The 24,133-nt window shown below is 39.4% G+C and overlaps 1 protein-coding gene across 1 annotated transcript in view; it reads left to right on the top strand.

The window, feature by feature from the left end:
* Positions 1-24,133, top strand: part of PMS1 (PMS1 homolog 1, mismatch repair system component) — a 41,190-nt gene that overhangs the window by 11,971 nt on the left and 5,086 nt on the right. The window contains exons 6-11 of the mRNA XM_003207424.4: positions 7,158-7,274; positions 10,995-11,117; positions 12,531-12,674; positions 13,885-14,762; positions 19,187-19,642; positions 20,188-20,318. Of these exons, the coding sequence (XP_003207472.1) occupies positions 7,158-7,274; positions 10,995-11,117; positions 12,531-12,674; positions 13,885-14,762; positions 19,187-19,642; positions 20,188-20,318 (1,849 nt within the window). The remainder of the gene's footprint in view (positions 1-7,157; positions 7,275-10,994; positions 11,118-12,530; positions 12,675-13,884; positions 14,763-19,186; positions 19,643-20,187; positions 20,319-24,133) is intronic.

Consider the following 24,133-nt stretch of genomic DNA (forward strand, 5'->3'; position numbering starts at 1 on the left):
ATTTCAGAAAGCTCTTGAAAATAAGTTTGAAAGGCAGTAAGCCAGTGCCTTTTAAGATAATCCTTCTTAAATTCCTGTACTATATAAGGAATGAGAATGGAAGAAAGCACAGCTCTCACCACACTGAGGAAGAATATATTGTGCGATGAGGAAGAAACTTTCATTAATGTATCTGAAGTTAGGCGCCTGAAAATGGTTGTGTAACAGATTCTGGATTAAATCTATTTTGGGAAGTCAGGTGTATTCTTGAGGTGCATATGCATTTTTAGTATCCCCAACACATTGATTCATGCTGTATTTCCACTGTCTTGGTTTTGTGTGTGTTGTTTTTTTATTAATAGCGTGTGCCTTATGCTTCTGACTGACATTTCTGTTTTTGATTTCTTGTGGTTGTGGCACACAGTGTGTCTGTGTTAGTACAAATGAAAATATTGCCATTAATTGTTCCATTTGTTTTCTGTTGAGAGTGATGCTCTTACTGCCTTAGGGTAGTTTTCCAGTACGTAAGAAAAACGGATATCCTTTTTCAGTCCTCCTAGGGTTTATTCACTGGTGTACTCTGTCAGTGAATTTCTGATAAAGAATAGTCAATTCCTGTTTCTGCTCAGAATGTTTTGTTTGCATTAGCAATAAATAATGAATCACTTTGCAGATCAACCCTTGAAGTACTATTGCTGTTTTGACAACTTGGATTAGCTAGTGCTCCTTCTTTTTATGAAGGTTTATCCTGCCAAGACATTCTTTGAATACTGATAATGTCGATCCTCTTGCCAGTATGGTTATGTTAGAAAGGTATTTTTCTTCTTTCATCACCATGTTCCTTGAAAGCATATTGAATAATGAGACAGCCAAATGGAAATAATTTACACGAGTATTCAGCAAGTTTATTTAAAGTTAACATTATCTGAAAGCGTGCTAAGAACATTCCAAAGTCAGCTACTGCTGAAGCCACGTCAAAGCCCTCAGCCCGAAATGCCACGTTTTAGCCCCTCATAAGCTTGGGCTGCATTGTACGAGCAGTGCTGCTGGGCTCTGCCTGGGGCAACTCTTCACCTGCTCCTTCCCACTTCATGTCTGTGGCCCATCACCCAAGCTGGTGATGTTTAAGGGATACCTTGGCATGTTGAAAGGTTGTATACTTCAACTCCGTTCTTGTTAGCTGTCTTCCATGAACGCCAAGAGGAGAGAGGACACCTGGTAGTTCTACCTTTTTGAACAATTTCAGACATAGAAAGGCTGAATAAATCATGACAACAGTTAATTTTAGTGTGCCTATCAACAGGTAACGTCATACACAACTGCTGCCATACACAAAGCACGGGTGGGCCTTAAGGCTCAATATGTTTTCCAGTTTCTATTGAGAAAAATCTGCAAAAGGGAGTGTTTGTTGTTTTTTTTCCCAAGTGCTTTTCAGGCATAGCGTTTTGAAGCCTTCGTCTAGGACTGTTTGCTGTTTGCTTCTGGGAAAAAAGAACCTCGGGATGCAGGTGGTCTGTCCTACAGCTGCTTCTTTACCTGTGGTTGGCATTCTTTCTTAGCCAAAGCCCTTTTGTGGTAGTGGTTGGTATTGACCTAAATGGTGCCTCCAGGTGCTAAGTATGTACTTTGTGAGGAAATGCTGCTGCTTCATTATCTGAATTAGTTTTATGTAAGATTTTGGAGAAGTCTTGACCTCCTACAGTCTGTATCCATTAGTCCAACAACAGTTTGTTTTCTGTCTTTGAACTTTCCATAGTAACTGTGGGGTTTTTTTCCTTCAGAGATGGAATAAACCAGAATTACGCATTAGGGTAAGTTTTCAATTTTTTTTTTAAATAATGGGATCATACTTCACCTGTATCCATTCTCCTTCCAAACTCTTGTTAGCTGCGTGTTGAAAAGAAATCTATGTTGAGCATTAACAGCAGCACGTAAGCTCTTTTTTCAGTTGGAAAGGCTATTTTATTTAATGTAGTGATGATGATTGACTCCCTCATTTGTGCTTTAAAATATGAAGGGGAATGAGTAAAAATCAGCAGTGCTCTGCAAGCAACAAGCATTCAAGTTGATCTGAAATTCAGTCTTTTCTTCTGTTCACTGTTAAGTGGCTTTGCTGAGAAAGCCCAACAGAGAGTTAATTCTGATGTTTTTTGTGATGTGGCCACCTGTCCACTAGGAAATGCGCTGAGACCCTCAACTCAGCTTACATCAGCCAGAGAACAGCTGCCAGATGGTAACTACTTTTGGTCACTACCAACCTGGTTGAATTTGAACTGGTGACCTAGAGGTGAAATGCTTTATATCCTATTACTAATTCCCTGAGGTTTCCAGTTTCCCATCCATCACTTTTTTCAAATGACAGCCCAGTATATGTCTGAAATCTCAAAACAATTACTGCTTCATATAGGCAGCCTGGGCTGCAGTATCTGAGATGTGCCTCTGGCTCTTGTAAAGTCTGCACATTTCCCTTACAGGCTTGATACAGGTTAGTGCCAAAAGGGCATTTCCAAAGCTGCGTGGGAGCTTTCCTTCTTCCTTAGCAGTGAGCTTTGTCAGGGTTAAGTATGCCCTCTGTTATTTCTGCTAATTACTGTGCCGCAGAAGGCTTTTAAACTCTCTTTTTTAATGTGGAAGTTGCTGTGATGATGTTGCTGAAGGACAGTTTAGATTTTTATTGTTTTTCTTGTTTCTGTTATGGAAGTGTGATTTCTCTAACCAACCGCTTGCTGACTGTGCGTGGTAAAAGCAGCCGAAAAAACCCTGAACATTCTTCTGTCTTTGTAATTCGTGAAAGCTTTGAAAGATCCATTCAGAGAAGAAGGCCTGTGGCTCCCTGCAGTACCTTTTGATTCCTTTCCTAACTTACCCTCCAGTCCCCAGGCCAACACTTCTGTAGTGCACGATGCTCAGGAGTGCCTCTTTGCTGGGAGGGTGCTCTCATACCACAAGTGGGAAATTTGAGCAGGAAATACTGAAGAATTTGTAGAATGAACGGTGCAGTGGAAAATAACTACCTTTCATCAAACTCCGTTGATAGCTGTGATGTCTGATGCCTTTGGGAGAGGTTCGTTGAGTGCATCTTACGATGGGGGACAGCAGTGCCTCAAGTTTCTCTATTCTGTGCTTCCAGCAGTGACTGAATCACAGTCAGTTATAAAGTGGATGAGGTAGCTGATTCCTCAGAAGCAAATGCAAAATATTTGGGGAAAACAGTTACGATTTGGTAAAGAGTTGTTTTCTCTCTAAGGTTAACTGAGAAACTGCCATAATCTCTGTTATTAAGGGAAGATTGTGCAAGAGAATCATAGTCAGAGAATCACCAAGGTAGGAAAAGACCTCTAAGATCATCCAATCCAAGCATTCACTTATCACCAGTATTTCCCACTAAGCCATGTCCCTTAGTACAACATCTAAAGGTTTCTTGAACACCAGAGCTCTCTCATTAGGGTAACTTAGCATGGCTTTTAAACCAAGACACCAACTATGGCCTGGAGCAGATCAAACGGCACTGATGCTTCAAGGCTGGGATTTTAAACTACGTGGCCAAGCCTTTATCTTGCTATGTTCTTGATCTTAGGTGATAGCTTTTCTTCCACTGCAGGAATGTGCCTCCCCTTGCAACCAGGTGGCTGTGCAGCATGAGCAAAAGCTCGCTTTCACGGTGATGGGTTTTTTATTTCCCTTTGACTGATTTTACACTTGTGATATTGCTGCCTGGCTTGCTTCCTGTTTGTGTGCCCTCCTAAGAAACAGCTGATGTGTTTTTGGTTGTGAGGGAGCCTAATAAGCCGTTTTAAGTCAGGAAAGCTAAGAAAGACACTGCCCCAAAGAGATAACTGTCTGAAGTAAGATCTCAGGTGCCAGAGGAATGGGATTTTTGGAGCATGTAAAACAAAGTTAGGCTGTGAAATGCAGCTCTTGTTAACAGAGCAAATGGATTTTACCAACCTGCAGATCAGGAACAGAGCTTGCTCTACTAGACTTTCACACTCTCGAACTTTTCGAGATGGAAATAAAAAACCACAATGACTATCACAAAATAAATGAAGAAAAAAGATGGGATTTGGGTGCTGAAAGTCCACATCACCTTAATTCAAGTATCTCAGTTGTGCTAAGGCAGGCTGGTTGAGTACAGCCGTTAGGTAGTAGTAAGGTAAGCAGGAGGAATTCATCTCAGCATAGTAATTGTTCTGCATTACCATCACCAGCAACAGCGTTCAGTCCTCAGCTCTAACTGGGATTTTTGTTTTTGTGATTGCATATTGCTGTGGCTGCTCAGAGGAGATCTAGAACGTGAAAGATGGGTTGGGATGAGGAATGGCTGCAGTTGTTCCATTGTCCTTCCTTGGGATCTTTGAGGAGACATGGTGAATAGCTGTTATTCTCCTCAGTGACATTAGTGATATTAGGCACCCTGATGGGAAGAGGTTGCCTACTCTTTTTCCAGTCATTGCACATTTTTCGAGGAATCCTTCTAGGCTATGTGTAGTATAAAAGAGAGATTGCTGTTCCAGGCATGTGTGTGTTAACATACTGCAAAAAAAGGTGGATATCCACACGTTCTAGAGCTGGATGGGGCCAAGGAAATACGTACTCACACATACATGTGTTTATCTTCTGTGCAATAGACTTTCATATACATTGGGACTTTTAAAATAAGGCCAAGATCATGTAATCTCCTTCAATGAAGCCAAGAGGAAGGTGAGATATATTTGGCTGGCTCTAACAAACCCTAAGATGGTCCGTATGTAATAATATATCTTTGAGTAGGCTGTTTTTGCAGTGTCATCATACTGAGCAGAGTCGGATTCTTCCTTGGCTCATCCTGGACACCAGGTTTATATGACCTAGAAAAAAAAAATACGAGGGGGGTGTGTGGGTATGTATTTTTAGCTGAACTAAAGGGTATAATCAAGGTTAAAAAATGAGGCTATAGCAGGAACCTCATGGAAACGGGGACTTTTTAAAATAAATAAAATGGAGTTATCATTGTTTCTTAATGGATTCCTTTTTACAGCTCGTTAATACGTGTGGAGAGTCTAGAAAATACATTCTTTCAAATTAACCGGCTGTTCTTACGTTGTGGCTTCATAATATGCAGTCAAGGCTAAAAAAGAGCACACAATCCATTCTATGTCTGTTTTGTGGAAAAAAGTACAAATAAATAAATAAACTCTGAACTTCTTAGCAGTGTCTACTTTTAGCAAGTTTGCATTTAATAAGTTCTCATGTTCCATGGCTTTTCTAAAAGCACTTCACCGCAGTGATCTTTTTACAGTCCCACGTACCAGCGTTCAGCAGGCCGGGCAGGGTAATAGCAGCCTTGCATTAATCAGCAGCTAGGATTTATATCTGTACCTGTGGCATCACACTAGGATAACCTAAAATAAACAGCGGGGTGTTTATACTAGTCACGTAACAAGTGTCTTTCTCTGTTTGTCACAAGTGTTTAATTTAAAATGTATCCAGTAAAGAAAAAATCGTTTGGCACTCCGTGTTTCCATTTTAAGTAATCAACTTTAAAATAGCAGCAGTACAGGATATGTTTTATAAGATGAGCTCTGAGGAAGAGGACAGATTCTTTCATCACTCCCAAATGTCTCTGAGGAGATGTGCAGCAGGTGTAGAGCAGGGAGGCCGAGCGCCACGGGGCTCCATCCTCCTCCGCCGCCTGCGGAGCACCGAGCTGCAGGCACACTGCCCTCTGCACCCCTTCTCCTTCGCCCCTTTGTGCGTGCCCTGTCCTCTCTGACTTAGGTTGTCTTCTGCATCTGGGGGCTTCCGGGTGGCTGTGGGTCGGTAGGGCAGCGTGCACAGTGTCAGCGGTGTGCAGAAAGTGAGTTGGTTTCAGGCAGGAGGGAGTTTGGAAATAAATAGTTAAGGATTGGGGAAAAGTTTTGGGATTACCAGTCTCAAAGCTTTAAAAATCTCACCTGTTCCGTAAGAAGAGGATATTGTTTTACAGGAGTGCTGCATTCTTCAGTGCAATCCACCCTTCGATGCCAGCGAATATCCTACAAGACAGGTGGAATTTTAAGGCTCTGTATTGCATTTCTTGAGATTGGCGCGTGGCATATTCTTTGTTTGCTCACCATGCTTTCACATAACATCCTGTGCCAGAGTACTGTGAACTTATCTTGAATTTATTGGACACCTAGCACCTATTTAAACATCTATTTTTAAACCAGCACCATAATGTCAGATTTAATGGGCGACTTCCTGCATTTTTTTCCTTTTATGTTTGAATGTTGCACACCAAAATAGACTCAGTCAGCTAATGATGACAGAAGTAGATACAAAGCCAGTGTGAATCTATAAGTTGCTTAGGAGCAGAAAGCCAGCTAAGCACAATTGTTGTTGTTGGTATATAGTGGTAAGTCAAAGGTAAGCAGATTCAGGGTTAAATTTGTGGCTGTTCAATATAGGGGTTCATGTTAGTGAGGGCACCTCACATTAGAAAGGCAAAATTTCACTTCCCAAGGTTGTTAAAACTTCCTAAGTATGTAAGAGGATTTAACAGGAAAATTTCTCTCATGCAAGTTGCAGTTCATGCAGCCTTACTGTATTGGCTAATTCTTTACAAAAGGTATGTATCTAATAGAGCACATGTGCTTCTAACTTCAATTTTCAGTAGACAAACACCCATGGATAGTTCCTTACAAACTGCATTTCTTCCTAAAAATACAGACTTGTAGACCTAGAGCATCCAGATGGGAGGTATGAATGGAAATGAAATTCCATATGCATTACAGTGCCCACTTTCAAATGCTGACCATCATGCCAGAAAGATATTATAAACCTTTAATATGTGTACGCAGTGAAAGACATGTAGCTCGCTGCAATATCTCTAAGAGGAGAAGTAGTATTTTCACTGGTTTGCTGTTTAACAATTGTTAAGTGCAGAAGTTCAGGTTAGCTACGTAACATTAAAGAACACAAACTTTACTTAATTTGCTGATAGCTACAAGTCTAAATAAGTAATACGACATGAGAAACCTTACCAAAAAGTACCATATCGTGTGTGTTAACAGAGAAAGTTGTGAATGTAAGAGGGTCAAAGTACAGAATGTTACATATACAGTATGTGTGCAGTTGCATATACATGTTCATAGACATGACTTAAGTTCAACAAATATAAATATAATGTCAAAAATTTGACTCTGTGCCACTTGTTTCAGGCAGCTATTTGGCAGAAGAACAGGGTGTCAGATCACAAAATGGCCTGCATGTCAGTTCTGGGAACAGCCGTTATGGGCAGTATGGTACCTTTTCAACACCGCTGTGAGGATCCTGAGGTGAGTTTAAGCTTCCTTCTCCCAAATCCACTTACAGCCCGTCGATGAAGAGCTAAGTCAGTACTCAAAAAAGAGACTTTGAAATAGGGAATATTATCTCCAGACTGACATCTGATTAATACATTTGATTCTGTTACTTGCCTCTGTAAAATTAATTGGTTTGGTGATTGAAAATGCACTCCCAGAATCATCTCGTCGGGACTCATGTGGCACTGATCAAATGGCAGTAAAAACAGTTGTGATGACAAATGCAGAATTGCTGATTGCTCAGAGCTGTCTAAGTTGGGATTCCTGGCCTGCGGGCAGGTTGTGCTCTGATTAATAACTAAATAGCTATATCGTTCTTATCCTCATGGCCTCTTAGCCTTATCTTCTAAATATTCTCTCAATTTCAGTCAGGGACACCAGAAGAGCAAAATAAGCACATGTTCAGAGGGCAAATTTTGTAAGATTTATAACAAGCCTGCATTTGGAGGAAATGCTTGTTAGCTTTCAAAAAAATTAAGAGCATGAAAGTCTTTTGCTGCTGTTCAAAGTCTAACATTTTCACTTTTTAAAAAATTCTGCTTCTGTTTTTGTTGCAGACACTCTTACAGAGGAGAGTCACACTCCTGCTGAGACTGCAGAGTTAACTTTTTTTCTGTATCCTGTAGTAGTGGATCTTGCCCATAGTCATGTAGATGAGATGAATCACCTTCGGTAATGTGAGAGTACCGAACACAAATGTCTGTGCTGCAAGAATTTGTTTAGTCAGTCTTAAATATGGAGTTTGTAAGAATGCTTATAATATATATAAACATGGATTCGACGGGGGGGGGAGGCAAAGTTGCTTCTCATAGCTTACAAAGTTTTCATGTTTATGTCAGAACAAGCACAGATGTTCTGTTCATACCTGAGTGCTCGCTGGCTGTGCCCCATATGGCAAGTGCAGGGGGCTCTGCAGGGAGGACCAGGGGGTATTTAAAAGGGACTAGCTTGAGGGAGGCACTCAGCTTCTCACGTTACCTCTTTGCTATATCATGAGGCATCCATATTCCTTGAATAGAAGTTGGGGAACATTCCATCTCTCTCTCTGTCTCTAAATAGTGTGTAAAATACCACGTGCATCATTTATAGGTGTGTAAGTGATCCGTGCATGTTGTGTGTGCACAGATTCACATTCAGAAGCTATGGATATTTCTCATTTAAGCAGGCAAACACAATGAAATGACAGAATTAAGGCTGCCTGTGTAGCCCTTGTCTCTTTCCTTTGCGTGCAGGAATTGGGCTAGCTATTTGATGACAACGTGTGTGCCACTTTTCCTTTCCATGCAGTCTATGCCTCATTTAGTGCGCAGATGAGAGCAGCACTAATTCTTCATTTCCTCCTTGTCCATTGTGCAGCTTCCTACTCCTTTACTGCAAAGTCGACTCTGAATACGAAATCGGTGTTGCTATAAACCTTTTGCAAGCTGTTCCTTACTAACTGCACATTTAAATGTTCTGCGACAAGTGATTCATGCATTTTGAAGCTCGCCTTCTTCAAAACTTCCCTATTACGAGCACTGCATGAAACAAGAACACAGTTCAAGTTGGCTCCAAGGCATGGAAAAGTTGGGAAGTACTCACAAAGTAGAAAGAGAACCAAAGAAAATAAAGAACGGACAGTTTGTCATGTGCAAAGCATCATCTATGCTTTTTGCATCCCCATTCTTGGAAATGGGTGGCTCCAATTTGGCTGAAAAGTTTCACTCAGGAAATTTTTACAGAGAAAGGAATTCCTATGGAATTCCTAGGAATTTTCCTATATTCTGTGAGGGTTACGTTTGGCGGGTATACGAGCTGCTGGGAAAAGGGTAAGCACCGAAGAAAGGCTTACTGTCCAATCAACACAGCTATATTTTAATATATATTTACGTACATTTAATATTCTCCAGTCTCTGTAATTTTGCCTGAATTTAAGAAAATATTTTCATACATTATCATTTTAATAATTAAGATTAGTTTGGGAGCTCATTACTAACTTCTAATGAGCATACTTGATATTCCACGTGTCTTTAAATAGTAACAGCAGTCAGCCATTTCTTAGTCTGGCAGCTTCTTAAGCGACTTATTTAGAGACTTTCAGTTTTGTTTTAATGTTGTCTGTATATCGAAATGCTGTTCGAAGTGAAACACTAATACAGATGTTTGGAAACTGGAAAAGAATTTTGAAGCATAAAGAAGGGACGTTCAGAGAGGATGTGCTAAAGCTGCAGGATAAAATCAAGAAGTGCTGCATGTTGTTTTTGATAATGATCCAGCAGATATTTGACACCTCTTTAACTTGACCAGTGGTGTTTGGTTATGTGCAACGTTGCTGACCAGAACACTCCAGCTTTAGCACAGAATGCTTGTTACAAGGTCAGGAGGGAATAAGGGAGCACATGGGCAGATAGCTGGTGTGACGTAGGTGAGTGGGGAGGATAGGCCAAGTCCCAGGGATTTTAAGTCCCGTTTCAAATGCATGATAGCTTGGGTCTTAGTATGTGCAAGAGATTCTGCCAAAAGAAAAACCAGAGAGATCTGATTTCTGTATTCTGTGATCCACCCTGCTACCAGAATGTTCTCCATACTTTCCCACGTACCCAGACTTCAGTCTTTGCTTTGCCCCACGCTGAGCCCTTAGCTATTTGTCTGGGCAAACTACAGTGGGGCAGCACGTGGGGCAGTAATTGTGCTGGCTGGCACATGTCAGTGCTGGTGGATCCTGTCTTTGGAGAAGGTACCATTGCCTTTTCTGCAGAAGGGTCGTTATTTCAAGGGTGTCCTCTCCAAACAGCTGTCAGTTATGACAGAAATTGTGGAAATACAGTATCTTTGGGATTTCTGCTTCTTCACCAGATATAATTGAAATCGTTTTAAAGGCTCTCAAGTTGTTTGGTGGAAGAGAGGAGGAACTGATGAGGCAAGCAGCACAAGTCATCGGCCTCGTTTCAGCTGAGGAAAAAAAAAACAAAAACAACAAAGCTAAAAAGGCTTAATGGAGAAGTTATAAAATTTGTGCTTAATGTTAGGTACTTGAGTTGTGTGATGTGTTCCTGGGCTCCTTGTCAGGGTTGGATGCGTGCAGGTTCTGCTCGAGGCTGAAGGCAGATGCTTTGCTTGCCCGTGGTGTAGGTAAATTTTGGTGTCCTGAATAAAGGCCTGACTACAGGCTACTTAAGATGTCCTGAGTGTGGAAAGAGAGGAAGTTCATGTTTTGATTTTCTACCTTAGAATGAGCTCGCTTCCACCTTCTCCAGGCTGGACAGCAGTGTGTGCCTTGAGCTTATACTGACGGTAGTTGGCAGCCCTGCGGTCAGCAAGTACGCAGTTAGCTGGCGTTGGTTTGTTGGCTCCAACCAACTCCAACCCCCAGCTGCAGACAGCAACCTGGTGAACCTGCAGTCCCAATAGGAAATGCCTCAGTTGATGAGGGGTAATAGAGACAGAAGTATCCTTCTCAACCTCTTTTCCTTAAAGCGCGTGCATCGCTTGAATCATAGAGTCACAGAACCACCGAGGTTGAGAAAGACCTCCGAGATCATCCAGTCCAACCACCAGTATTTCCTACTAAACCATCACAGCTCTGACAAAGCAATGCATGTATTCAAATGGCTGGGCCTCCTGCTTGTTTCACTATCATTTCCCACCTCAAAAAAATATTTTTTGACGTTGTCTTTTAAAGACCTTTGTGCTGTATTTGTTGTATCATTACAGATAAATCTTTCTGGATTTCTTCCAAAAGCTGAGTCAGACAGCTCTTTGACAAGTCTCTCAAGCTCAGAACGGAGTTTTATTTTTATAAATGATCGTCCAGTTCATCAGAAGGAAATATTAAAGGTAACACCCTCTAGCATTTACAACCACAGAGCTGAAGGCTGTAGTTACAGCTGCTTGAAAAAAATGAATTTCAGATATACAGGAGCCCAGGATAGTTGATCTTTTTTTACTATTAGCCCAGCAGAATTAGACCCGCGCAGTTTTTCATGCAGGAACTCTTTGTGGTTTCCCATAAGACATTTTTTCTGAAATAAAAATCATAATTTTGTGCACTTCATACTGAGGGCTTATCAGGCTTTTATACACTTGCACTTTAAATCTGTGTTTGCGTTGAATAAAAATGAAAGTGATAGTGCAGAAGCACTGGCTGCAGCTAGGCATTGTGTAGGCAGAATTTGATACTCTTGGGTTTCTCACACCGCTGAACCTTGCAGCACCCCACTTGGAGCAGCATTGCTGTTCTAATCCTCGCACCTCCCAGAAAAGAATATTCAACTCATGCTGAAGTGTACACGTAGGGTTCAAAGTGGAGAAAATGAATTCATTTTCAGTCTACACTCAGAGTTTGGTAGATATAAGCCTTGAACTTGTGTTTGTGTTGTAAGCGACAACCAAGGCTAATCCTGTGCTACATCTCCACACAGTATTTGATATCCCTATTTCTTGCTGCAGCGTAAGGTTCAGTTTGGATCCCATAAAAGAGACCGCTTCTTGAGCAGGGGCTGGATGGGGCTCAGGGCACTGTAATACAAAGTAAAAATGCATTGCCCTTCGTTTAGGGCTGTTCTTGGAGTGGCGATTCCTTTTATTTTGACCTAAATTCTGAAACAACTAATGAATTTTTTGGTTGTTTGTTGGCAGTTTTCAAGGGGATTATAGAGAAAGCAGTAAGGGGAAGCAAAGTTTGTGAAAAGTTGTAAATTTATAGTTGGGTTAACAAAAGGAACAGACTAATCCTGTTCTGGGAAAAGGTCGGCTCTGTGGTGCAAGTGTTACTTTCTCAAACAGATTTTGGTTTGGCTGAAAGAGACAGTAATGTAGTTGCAAGCTGTGTAAGTAGATTGTTTTTAAAAAAACAAACACGGAAATAATAGCATTTGGGTTGAGTGAGGAAGTAAGTGTTAGAATTGCAGTCCAATTTGGTCATTTTTAAGTACAAGCATATCAAGTGTGTTTTTCCAAATATGATCGATGTATTTATTCAGAAGGTCAAAGCAGCTTCCATTTGTTTCTTGGAATTTGATCTTTTTTTGTTCTATTTTTATGTTTATTTAGCTGTGAATACATGGGAACCACTAGTAAGCTCCTTTTGGTGATTATTTTGTCACACATGTGTATTCAAATATCTTTTTAGCATTCTATTAATTTGGGGAAAAAATACAGTTATAATTTTATAACATCAAATTTTGTTCCTGTGCCTTTGTTTCTATTTTGTTGCCTTTACTGACATCTCTTTACTAAATTAATCTGTAGTTAATTCGACAGTACTACAGTGTGCTGATGCAAAAGGACAGCGCACGCTTATACCCTGTGTTCTTTCTGAATATTACTGTACCTGCCTCTGCTGTGGATGTGAATTTAACACCTGATAAAACTGAAGTTCTGCTGCAGTATAAGGTAACTAATGTCTTATTCTGCTGTTGAGTTGACAAGTTTTACTTATGCACAGGTAATAAGGGCTTCTGGAACTGCTGAAATGTGTGAAGGTAAACAGTGCTGCTGAAGTTTTTAGGAGGATTATTCAAAACTCATTTCCTAGTTGATTTTGAAGATCATTTATGTGCTTTCACACACGTGTTTGTTTCCAGATAGCTTTATAGTGACCAAAGCTCAATGTAATTGTGATGTGTGTCCTTTAATAAATCTCTTAGAATCTCTTAGCTTAGATTCTCAGTGCACTGAGTAATAAACATTTATAACACTGCACACATTATGAAGGGGAAGTTGATTTCTGCTGAATGCACTGTTTGCTGTTATGTGCTTACATAATTGTTGACATCACTTAAGTTTTGGGGTATCCTGTTGATACTATCAAGACCTGAAATCTAACTAAACAATATGTGCCCACATTTTGAAGGTTATCTAGTGCTATACGTTGTGTAAATCTACTTCCATTTTTTGGTAATTCGCATAAAAAGTAATGCCACAGAAATTAACAAAGCTATTCACATTGCACGAAGGCAGTCACACAGGTAAATTTATCCTTTTCAATTAAAGTTCTTGTAGTTGTTTATGTTCATCTTGAAAATGCGTTGGCGATGAAGTGCCATTTATATCAAAATTAACATAGCATTCTCACACCTGTTCTAGTTTAAAACTTTTCTTTGGTATTAGAAAGAGGGTTGGGGTTTTCTTGTCTGTTCCTTATTTCCATCATTTGCTGCAGAACTGTCTTGACAACACCTTTACAAACATGCTTACGTCAGTTGGAGTGTTGCTGGTACTTCTGTCTTTACTGTGAGCTTTTGACGCTGTATGAAGTGGGAATAGCTCTACTTGATATGGTTTTCAGCAGTCAGTCCACTGTGGTATAAAGAAAGCAGTTAATCACTTCCATGATTTCAGTGTAAACCAGTGAAGCAAAACACCTATCCCAAATATTTGAGGTGAAATTTGTCCATTTCAGCCTTTTTTACCATGTGTAAAAAAAGAAATATTCCATAATCTCTCCAGATTTGTTTGAAAAATATTCTGAATAAGATCACTTTGCTCTGTATTCTCGATACCTGTCAGTTATGTATTTAGGTTTTTACTCATGCTTCTATGTGTCTTTTTTCTGGTTGTTATTTTTATTCATTTGTTTTGTTTGTTTGTTTTTTCTTCCCAGGACTGTGTCTTACTTGCTGTTGAACATGTGTTGAAATCTTTGTATGGGCCACTACCTGCTACAGTCTCTGGCGAAGCTAATAAAACAGATGTTACCTCAGAAGACATGTTTGTTCATAAAGCAGGACAAACAGATGTGGTCGTTAATGAAAAGGAACCATCTGGAAACAATGATCTACATGCTCATACTTCATTCCTTTCATTCAGCAGTGATGTGCAAAGTTGTCAAGCAGGAAAAAACACAGAGATCTGTTTAAACCATCAGATATTCTCTGGTGATACTGTACATAGTCGCCTAGAAGAAAAAGAGGCTTCTAAGAAGGATGCCTTTCAAGAAGGTTCCTTGCGTTTATTGTGTGAGGAGGAGCAGAACGGACAAAATACAACTGGTATTCCAAGTAACAGTGCTCCTATAGATCCTGGGTCTAAAAAAGATGGTGGGCACCTTTTGAGTTCTGCTAACGCTGAAGAAGCCTTAGTCCCTGAAGACTTACCTGAAATCTCTGCTGATAATTGGAGTATGGGAAATGCATTTAAAAACTCCTCAGGAGACAACCTGGAACCTGTTAAGGTTTTAATTCCTGAAGCTGGAGGAGCAATTAATAAGCAAAGTGAACGCAGTGATGAACAAAGCCACGATCCACAAATCCCAAATCAAACTGTAAAGAAAAGAAATGTAATAGATGAGAAAACAGGACAAGTAACGGGTTATGACTTAATTCATGGTCGAACAATAAGGAAATCAAAGTCTGCATTTGAACACTTCATCCAAGAATATCGTTCAAAATTATTTTCTGAAAATCCGAGGTGTAGCATGAAGGACATCCTATTGAAAATTGAAGAGCTGTGGAAGAATTTAAATGAAGAAGAAAAGCACAAGTAAGTTTCCAGGCTTCATCTTGCTTCTAAATCTAGTAGTTAGCAATGAGCAAATGAGTCATCTGTCGTGAGCGGGAGAAAGATTATAACTTCCCAGTTATTTATGAAAAACAGAACAGAAAATTATTTTTGTCTTTTCAAGGTCAGTAATGGTATTGTCAGACGTGCACTGCTGCTTTGAGTTACTTGTTTGGCCACTGTATTTGCCGTGCAGCAGTTAAGTAGGGACAATTTCCCTGAATTGTTATTTAGAAATAACAGGCAAGAACTGTGCTTTGTGAATCATACAAACATCAGCTTTTTAAGGGCTTGCCTGTGTATCGTCACTCAGAAGCACTGTCAATGAAAACCGGCGCAGTGATGAATGAGGCACTGTATCGTTCCTGCAGAACTTTTTCCAACCAGCAGTTCTCTTTTTATTGCTTTAAAGTGAGAATTCTCTTTTAGGATCTTTAGTACTTGAACATTTGGAAAACTCCTTTCCCCTATATTTAGTAAGTATCCCAACACAGTCTACCCCGTTATTGTATGTATAAAACCCAGTCAAATGACACAAGGAATTTCCTTCCCCCCAACAGCTATTCCAGTGCCTGCTGAGAGAATATAGTGCAGTTCAAATGCTAGTGGGTCCTTTGTTTCACTCTAAATCAAACCTCTGTTCAGATTACAGTCTGAATATCAACATATCAACGTTTCCTATTCTAGACTGTTCTATCAGTGAATTTTTGAAATTCATCTGCAAGTCAGGAAAATATTGTAGCCTTCTTTAATTTGGGTTTTCTGGTATCCTTCTTTTTTTTTTTTTTTTTTGGTTTTGGAGTGGGGATCTGTTGGTCAGTTAGTTAAAATATATGTGGAATTTATATTGCCGGGCAAGATCAATTAGAATAACAGATTTTAAGGCATTCTAAGACAGTGCAAAATGTGGAAGGTTCTTTCAGTGTTGTGAGAGATAGAATCATACAGAGGAGAAAATAATAGTTCTTCAGCAGTTTTACGTGCTTATTGTCGAAAGAATCACTTAAGTGTTAAGTGAAAATGTGTTTTTTTTTAATGGTACAGAAGTGAAGAGAGGGGATTAAGGAAGCCACAAGACAAAATAATGTAATTTTCACACTGTTGAGAGATTTGATGAGGAGAGTGGTGCAAAAAAAAAGCTATAGCTGTAGAATTATTTGAGCAAGCAGTGTGTTCCGATCACAAAACCATGCACGTGAGAAATGGTGTTTTGCCCACCTCTCCTTCAGTAGGAGTATTAACGTACTAATAGAAATCTACTCCAATTATATTCATGCTTTTAATGAAACAAAACAAAAGGTTCTGCCAGCTGCTTCAGAAAATTTTAATTTGCTCTGCTTTAGCTTTTGGGATTTCATGGTTGCTTTCCTGGTACAACTGTTATGTTTAAGAGCGTGCCTACAGATTATGTTAGTTCAGAACGGAGACCTCTCTGGTAGTGGAATTTTTCTTACCTATAGAAATGAATGCAGTACAGCCCAGTAGATGTTGGAGTCACTGAAAGATTTAGCACTAGATGTATCAATGCTTTTCAGCTTTGGTATGTCTCTGTTTCACTTTCAATCTTTTAAAATAGCCCCAGAAAATAATAACTGTAAAGAGACTGCTGTTAAGTTTTCCTTCAAGGCAACAATCCCAAAGTTCCAAGTCTGCCAGAGAGCATGTCTTTGCCTACCAGACACTCTGGATGAATTGGGCCACCTAGAGGTAACAACAACTGTGTATAGAACAGGGCAGCCAAAGGGCCGTGCTCCCACTGTGCCTCCAGGTTCAGGCAGCCTTCCTGGCAAGACATCACTTTTCTGGGCTCTAGACCTCTGTCCTTCTGCTACGAAGTCCCATGTTTAGGTGACAGTAGATATGCTCGGCTTCGGCATTTCTGTTTGTCTCTGTGGCTTCTCGAGCAGGTCTAAATGAATTTAAATCCCTTTTGGGAGCAGCACAACCAACAGATGTCACATAATTACATGAAATAGCCTATTCAAAACAAGCCAGCGCTTATTACACAACCAGAAGGTTAAATTTTGTGGTTTTTATGTTGTAACAGAAGAGGAAAGCTTCCATGCCTGTCCATACTGGCAGCATTGCCTATCCCCTTGCTTTGCAAAGCCAGAATTTAATTTCTTATACTCACTCTGCTCTTTCTTAATACAGCTTGTGCTTGTGTCTGGCCTTAATATTTCTTGCTTATCAGGCTCAGGTAGCAGTGGGAGAACTCCATGCGACTGCAATGGCAGCAGCAGCAGCGTATGTCCTGAAGGTCTAAGAGAGGTCCGGAGATACACACGTTATCATGGGCTAACAGAATACCTTGTCAGTGCTGTATGGTAATGCTTCATAGGTATATTTGTACCTTGGGAGAAATATCATTTTAGGTAGCATGGCCTTTGCTTTCGGATGACAGATGGGAGTGTGCGGCGCATGGACTCTCATTAGTGACTAGCAATAGCTAGCTCCTGTCTGGCACTTTTTTGTTGCCTCATAAGTTTTTCATGCATCTCATGGCTTTTGTGATTGCATTATTTGCAGCTGTTGGGGAATAAGTTAGCAATTAGTAATTCTAAAAAAGTATTGTTTGTCACTGTATTTTAACCCTTTCACTCTTAGGAAAGTACACTAGTCACCTAGAACCAAGGCATTTCGGAAACAGTGAAAAGCTGATACAAGCAACTAAAACCTTAATTGCCTTTTCCCTTCACAAAGACAGGAAACACAGAAATAGAATGTATCGTTTACTTGATATGGTAGTTGAGTTTATTGGTTATTGGTGAGTTGGTTGGGTTTCATATTATGAAGAGGCTGAAGCTGAGAGGTATTACGTTCAGAATGTGATGCCTCTTTTCTCAGCTTGTCTAAGTCAGTGCAAGTGACAATTGCTGCTCAGAAGTTACTCCAAATAGACAAATTCAGATTTATTCTGTTTTATTTGTCTACGCAGTGTAACAGTCTGAGAGACCTTGTGTTATTTTTGTATATTAGTTAGGCAAAACCCTCGCAGTCAGATCTTGCGAGATTAGAATTTTTCTGGTGGTGGCCTAAAATGAAAGCATGTGGGACTTACTTTGGAATTGTTTTGGTTCTGGATGATCTTTACCAGTACTCTTGTAGTTAAATATTGTCACGTGTTCCAAATGTGTCTGTTCAAAACAGAGTATTTATTGATCTGGTCAATAGTATGAATGTATTCTGTATTAGAAAAAGTTCTGGTCAAGTGATTTCATCGATACATTTTAAAAGGAGCAGATGTTTTTTGTCTTAGCGTTTACTCCATATTTTCTAGGACATGATTTATTGCAAGAAACTATTTGAGCTGACTTTTTTTAGTTAACTAAATATTGGTACCATATGTGAATGCTAGCACATCATAATTAATTGCAAATGGTGACCTTTTTGTTGACCTTAATTTTCCAGCACGCATACACATAATTGAATCAAACTGTTCCAGCAAGTAGCAATAAATAAATATGACTAGTTAAAATATTTATTTCCAATACTTACGTATGATAGCGCTGCCTTTTATTGGAGGTCAGATTGGTACGAATAACCTGACAGAATGTGGAGTATCAAATCAGTGCAAAAGGAGGAGGTAGCACATTGCTCCTTTGTCCTTCAAAAAAGTGAGGCTCATACGTAGGAGGTGAGCATAAACCATCTATAAAGCTTTAGCTATCATCTTGATGTTTACAGGCTCATTAAGAATCCCTTCAGGTTTTAGAGCTTTAGTATGTATAGTGATTTAACTATCAAGACAGCATTTAGAATGGCTCATTATCAAGTCACTTTTTGAAAAATCTGAAAGTTTATTATTTAGAATTCTGTGATAATCATATCTACTCTGGATTTGAATGCTTTTTATTCATGTGGCTGATCTTATTTGAAGTCAGTGTGCTTCTTTACCTTAAATAAAGCCCAAGGCTTATGAAATTATTTAACCTCCAAACTCGTAGTTAAATGCGAGGACTCCACTTGAAATTTGCAGAGCTCTGGAAGCTCAAGCGGCCTTGTGAATAGGATTGGATGTGCCTGTGACAAAACTTCTGAAACGACATGTCTCACTGCAAATTCAAGTTAAACACAGTTCTGGGATTGAGGTTGAAGACAATCTGTTGTAGTTGATTGTACAATGAAGTTTATGTATCCCCCTTCAACAATTCAAATTTTCCTGGCTGTCATAATGAAGGAAAATTTCAAACTCATCATCCTCACTGGGTAGAGGTGTAGGTGTACAGTCCCTGATCTCTTTTCCACCCCAGTCATAGTGGAAAGTGTACTGATGTGGCTACTTGAGTGACCCATGGGAGTTCTTACCTTGCTAGGAGTAGTTGCCTTGTCTTTTGGTTTCGTGTGTTAGCGGTTGCAGTCTGTGATTTCTTGATTAGTTCAAATCATTTCTTCTCTTTTTTAAGGTATGAAATAAAAGCTGCTAGAGACCTGGAGCGGTACAACAGAGAGGCTAGCAAAGCCATGCAGGAAGCAGCAAACAGACCTGTAAAGGAGACAGAAAAACAGAAGCCCAGGCTGAAGACTCCTCCACCCAACCAGCAGAAGCTTGACAACATGTTGCATTTTCGAATTGATAAGAAATCAAAGTGTATTCAGCCTGTGAAAGTTGTTACAGTGCCTTTTTCTCTGAGTTCCTGTAGACCTCAGTTTCAGAGGCATGAGAAGAGTGATTCGGATAAACATGAGCTTTGCCTGATCCGTCGCCAGAGTTTTCCTGATATCTGGATACTTGCTACTGAAAAAAAGCTAATGTTGCTGAATCCATACAGATTGGAAGAAGCCCTGCTGCGTAAAAGATTGCTGATGAACCATATGCTTCCAGTAGAGAAACTGGACGAGCCAGTTGTGTTATCAGACAGGTAGAGTACAAATAAGGAAAAAATTGTACTTTTCGTTATTTATAATTACTTAGAGTAGGCTGGTAAGGCCCTGTTCACGAATTCTGTGACTATGAATCTTTGAATCTCTAAGTGTACAAAACATAAAAATATGCTCTTACAGATTAACAAAAGAACAAATAATGAGCAAGTCTGGTCATTTTCCAGTAGAAATGAGTACACTTGGAAATGTAGTGAAGACAAATGTCTTCTCCCAGAGGGGGGAAGTGAATGCTCGACATTGTCACAGCTTCACTCTAGCTGACTTTCCCCATGGATTATGGAATGGCTGACATAATTATTACTATTTGTCTAAACTTGGTCATTCTGTAAGATATGTAAATAGTTGATATTCTGTATTTCTTCTTTAAAAAGACTGCTTTTTTTCCTGAATACTTTTCAAAATCATAATCACTCTTGATATCTGACATTTGTAATGTATTTTTCTGAGCAGTTTTAATTTTAAAATTAACGATTTTTTTTATCCCTTCGGGTGTTGGTTTGTGCGGTGTTGCTTTTTTTCCTAGTCTTCTTGGTGAATCTCACTATATGGATGCTCTTCACAAAATGCAGAAGGATTACCAGACGTTAAATGGATCAAGTTATTTGTCAGATCCAAGGCTTGTAGCAAATGGCTTCAAGATAAAAGTGATAGAAGGTATGACGGTTTTAATGTCTTTTAGTCTTACTGAACTTTTTTTCTTCTGATTTAATGATTTAATTGACGTCTATTTTGTTATGCTGCATTCCATTATCATTGAAAGCACCGAGATCCTGTTTTCCTAAACATTAAGATTATATTACTTTGCCAGAGATTTATTCGTCTATATACAATAGTGATTAATGGAAACTGATAACAGAAAACATAAATAAAAAAGGAAGTGTATGTAGCTGGTGGTATAACCTCCTCTTTACACGTAAACATCTCATGACATTTTTATTTCTTTTCTCAAAATGCTGAATTGCCATTCTGGCAGAATGATTAAACTGATCAGACTTCTGCAGTCAAGGCAGCTTCTTCCAAGATGATAGTTAATTGCAGAATCTTATGTGAGCGAGTGCTTCAGCTGATTGTCCCTCTTCTGTTCAGCAGCTGAGGAGGTCCAATAAGGAGATGGAACTGGTTACAGGCCTTCTTTCATATCAGGATTGTAGCACAATGCCCAAAGGGGCCAGTAAAGAGTGGGTCAGAGGATCATCAGCTGTTCTGATAGAGGTTGGTCTCCTCTCTGAGATTCTTTCAGCTTAGCAGTAAAAATTAAGTGCTTATAGATTTTTTTTCTGAAGAATAATTTACAGTGATGCTGTTTGAAATCCAGAGGCAACCCACCCAGAATCAGTTCTGAGCGGCAGGATTTCTCCAGCAGAATTCCAAGAAAAGCAAACTTCCTTGGGGGCAGTACCTAGCTGTGACAGCTCAGAGAAAAAGGTTCACTATAAGAGCTGTTAGAAATGCTATAGCTTCATGTGTTACAGATCCCCGCATATGTACAGTGATGACAGATCTGCTCAAACATATGGGATCTTTTAAGAGTAGGTACCAAAAAGGGATGTACAGTAACTCCTTCTGTCAGAGGCAGGCTCTTAGGAAGAACAGAGCCTAAGCTATTTTCTTTTCTGAACCATGTACAGCAAAAACAAGGATGCTTCCTTCTGAGTGGCTAAATCCTGCGATAAATAATACGAGCTGTCTAGAAGTGCTCATGAAAGCAATTAGATTCAATCATTAAGGGAATCAAGTACTTGTGGTAAGAGACAGCTCTTAAGAAGCTGTCAGTCAGGCAAATAAAAAACTGAGCAGGTCAACAACTTGTCTCTAGACAAATACGGGAGGAAGGCTTTGGAGGCCTTTTTGCTCACGTACCTTCCTATTTTTTCCCATCCTTCTAAGCTGGATGTGAATAAATCTGTTGTTAACATTTTTGAAGAGTGTTTCCAGATAACAAGAGAAGAGAGTTGCTGAGCAGTCTTGTGGAGCTGGAAAATGCAAACTACTTTTAAAATAGTTTGTGTAGTACAAGAGTGAAATTGTATGATATAACATTATAGGACTCAGCGTAGTAACCAGGAAATAATAATCATTTTCCTGCGTCCCTAACTGCATAAAATTAAGTAAGTGAAGTCACGTGAGGAACCTTGTCCTTGTTTAGTTTGTAGTTTGATGAAAGTACACACAGTGCTCTGTTGGTTTTACGTGCACTATACAGGTTGAGGAACCATTTAATCAAGGACTTGATGGTTACTATATGGCCGGCACATCTGAGGAATGGTAATCTATTTCAGTTCTTAGTCACAGTCTTATATTTTAGCTACTTGAATGAGACATTAATAACATTTGAGGCTTGTCAGTCATATTTATAAGCTTCTGTTAATGATGTTATGGCAGTTACAGCCTCTGTTATAGCATGTTATTGCAGATGAAGGTAGAAATGCCGACAGAAAAAATGGAATTTCACCCAGCCATTTTTTCCAACTGACCTATGGATTTTTACTTAATACTTCATCAGTTCCTCTTTTTTTTTTCTTCTTTTCCTTATTATTTTCCCTTAAACTTAGCCCTGAAATGCACTACTATCTACTTCTGTTACAAACACTTGATTAAAGTTCTTTTTCAGAAACATGAATATTAATTATCAACGCTCCTTAACTGTCTGTCCTGGAAAATTTGTCTGTGTAGTTTGAGGTTCTTTAATTTAAATATCCTTGTATAATCTTGATGTAAAACTTCCACCTGAATATTCTGTGGGACTTGATAACTTTGGGAGCAAGTTCATTTCATTAAACATTCTACAGTGTCCTTTGTTTTGTCTTGTGGTTTGTTTTTTGCTTTTTGTTTGTTTAACTCAGACACAGCCTATGAACAGGACGCTCAGTTGTTTTTGAACTTGAAGTTGCTTCAGGCTTTTGTTTCTTGAGTATGTATTAATATACAGAAATTCTCTTTTTTTACAAGCAAAGGTTTCCTTTCTTTATCTTTGCACTTGAATGTGACGGTTGTATCCCTAATAATATTTTCTTGCAAACAAACAAGTCTTTTAATTAATATTTCTGAATAAGTCTGTGATGCCATCAGTTGGTCCTTAACCCTATTACTGTCCAATTTGTCAGCTCTCATAAATCTTCTTTTAATTGCTGTTTCTTAATGTAGACTTGATTCAACTCCTGTGATAACTTCATACCCTTGTTCTTCCTAACAAGGACTCTGTGTCTGATTTTGTTCTACCGTTTTATTAGGAAGTCATTGAACTTCTGGCAACATTTTCTTTTTTCACGAGTCCAGCCTTTGGACAGTAGTTTCTCCAAGAGTGCAGGAGTTTCAGACCATGCTTGGGTATGGTTTCTTTTATGGCTACGTCTGTCCTTTCAATGTTCTCTTGCTGTAAAATGAGAAGGTAGCTTACCTTTGGTTTGAGTGATTGCAACCAAAGCTGTTTTAAGTGTTCTAGATATTGGATGTGCCATGTTGTCTTGTTTGGTAGACCAATATTTTTGTTTCTTTGTTCCCTCTATATTGATTACTCAGCACTCTAAAGAGTTTTTAACTAGATTTTTCTCTGGATAGCTGACAGTGAAAAACATGTTGTGAAATAACTCAGAAAAAGTTTCTTGCCATAAATGTCACTTAGGCAAAATCAATGGTTTCTTTGTAGAACATGCCAATTGTGATCCTCTTAAGTGGTGACGCTGAGCTCCAGTCCTCCTTCACCACCCTCCCGCCCACTCAATGTTCTGGCCCTGCTGAGACTTCAAGTGATGCTGCCTTTGAGAGAATGCTCTCACTGCTTTTACTTCTGGGTTCCTCCTGGCATTTGTTTGCTGATTATAGCTTGCAGTGGTCGCTATGTACAGAGAACCATTTCAGGAAGTAAGAAGGATTACTTTCCATCCAGTTCTTCTTATCATATTTATGGTATACAGATGTTCACAACAAATCTGTTCCCTCTGTGAAAACTTGAGATAGGTGTAAATGCTTAGGTGGAAATGAACTGAGAACTGGCACCGTGTCTTACCCTTTTTATCTATGTGCCTTGAACTAAGGCAAAATTTTAGAGTCGAGCTGTAATCTTAATAGAATACACATACCCAAACTACGCGTATACAAGGGCTGTGTTTACAAGATTTCAAAGAGCTGTAACAGACAAACAACCTGCCTCCTTTGGTAATACAAGCTGCTGCTTGTACACAACCGGTGGAAAATCATGCTGCTACTTTACTTCAGTTTGATTTTGATCAAAGTCTGTAAGCTAGGTAGTCTTATGGTGTCACCTAATCTAGGTGGCAGCTGGAAGAGAACAAATTTTCCTGGCCATCGAAAAGGAATTATCCAAAGGTGATTGTGAATGTTTTGTTTGGACAGACAAAGGGGAAATTTTTAGCAATGAGAAATCCACATTTTTAGTCAGTTGAAAACTAGTTTATTTGTTCATTGAAATATTTTCCGTGGAAGTTGGAAAGCATTTCACAGAAATCACT

Source organism: Meleagris gallopavo, chromosome 7, assembly GCF_000146605.3.
Source record: "Meleagris gallopavo isolate NT-WF06-2002-E0010 breed Aviagen turkey brand Nicholas breeding stock chromosome 7, Turkey_5.1, whole genome shotgun sequence".
Taxonomy (NCBI): domain Eukaryota; kingdom Metazoa; phylum Chordata; class Aves; order Galliformes; family Phasianidae; genus Meleagris; species Meleagris gallopavo.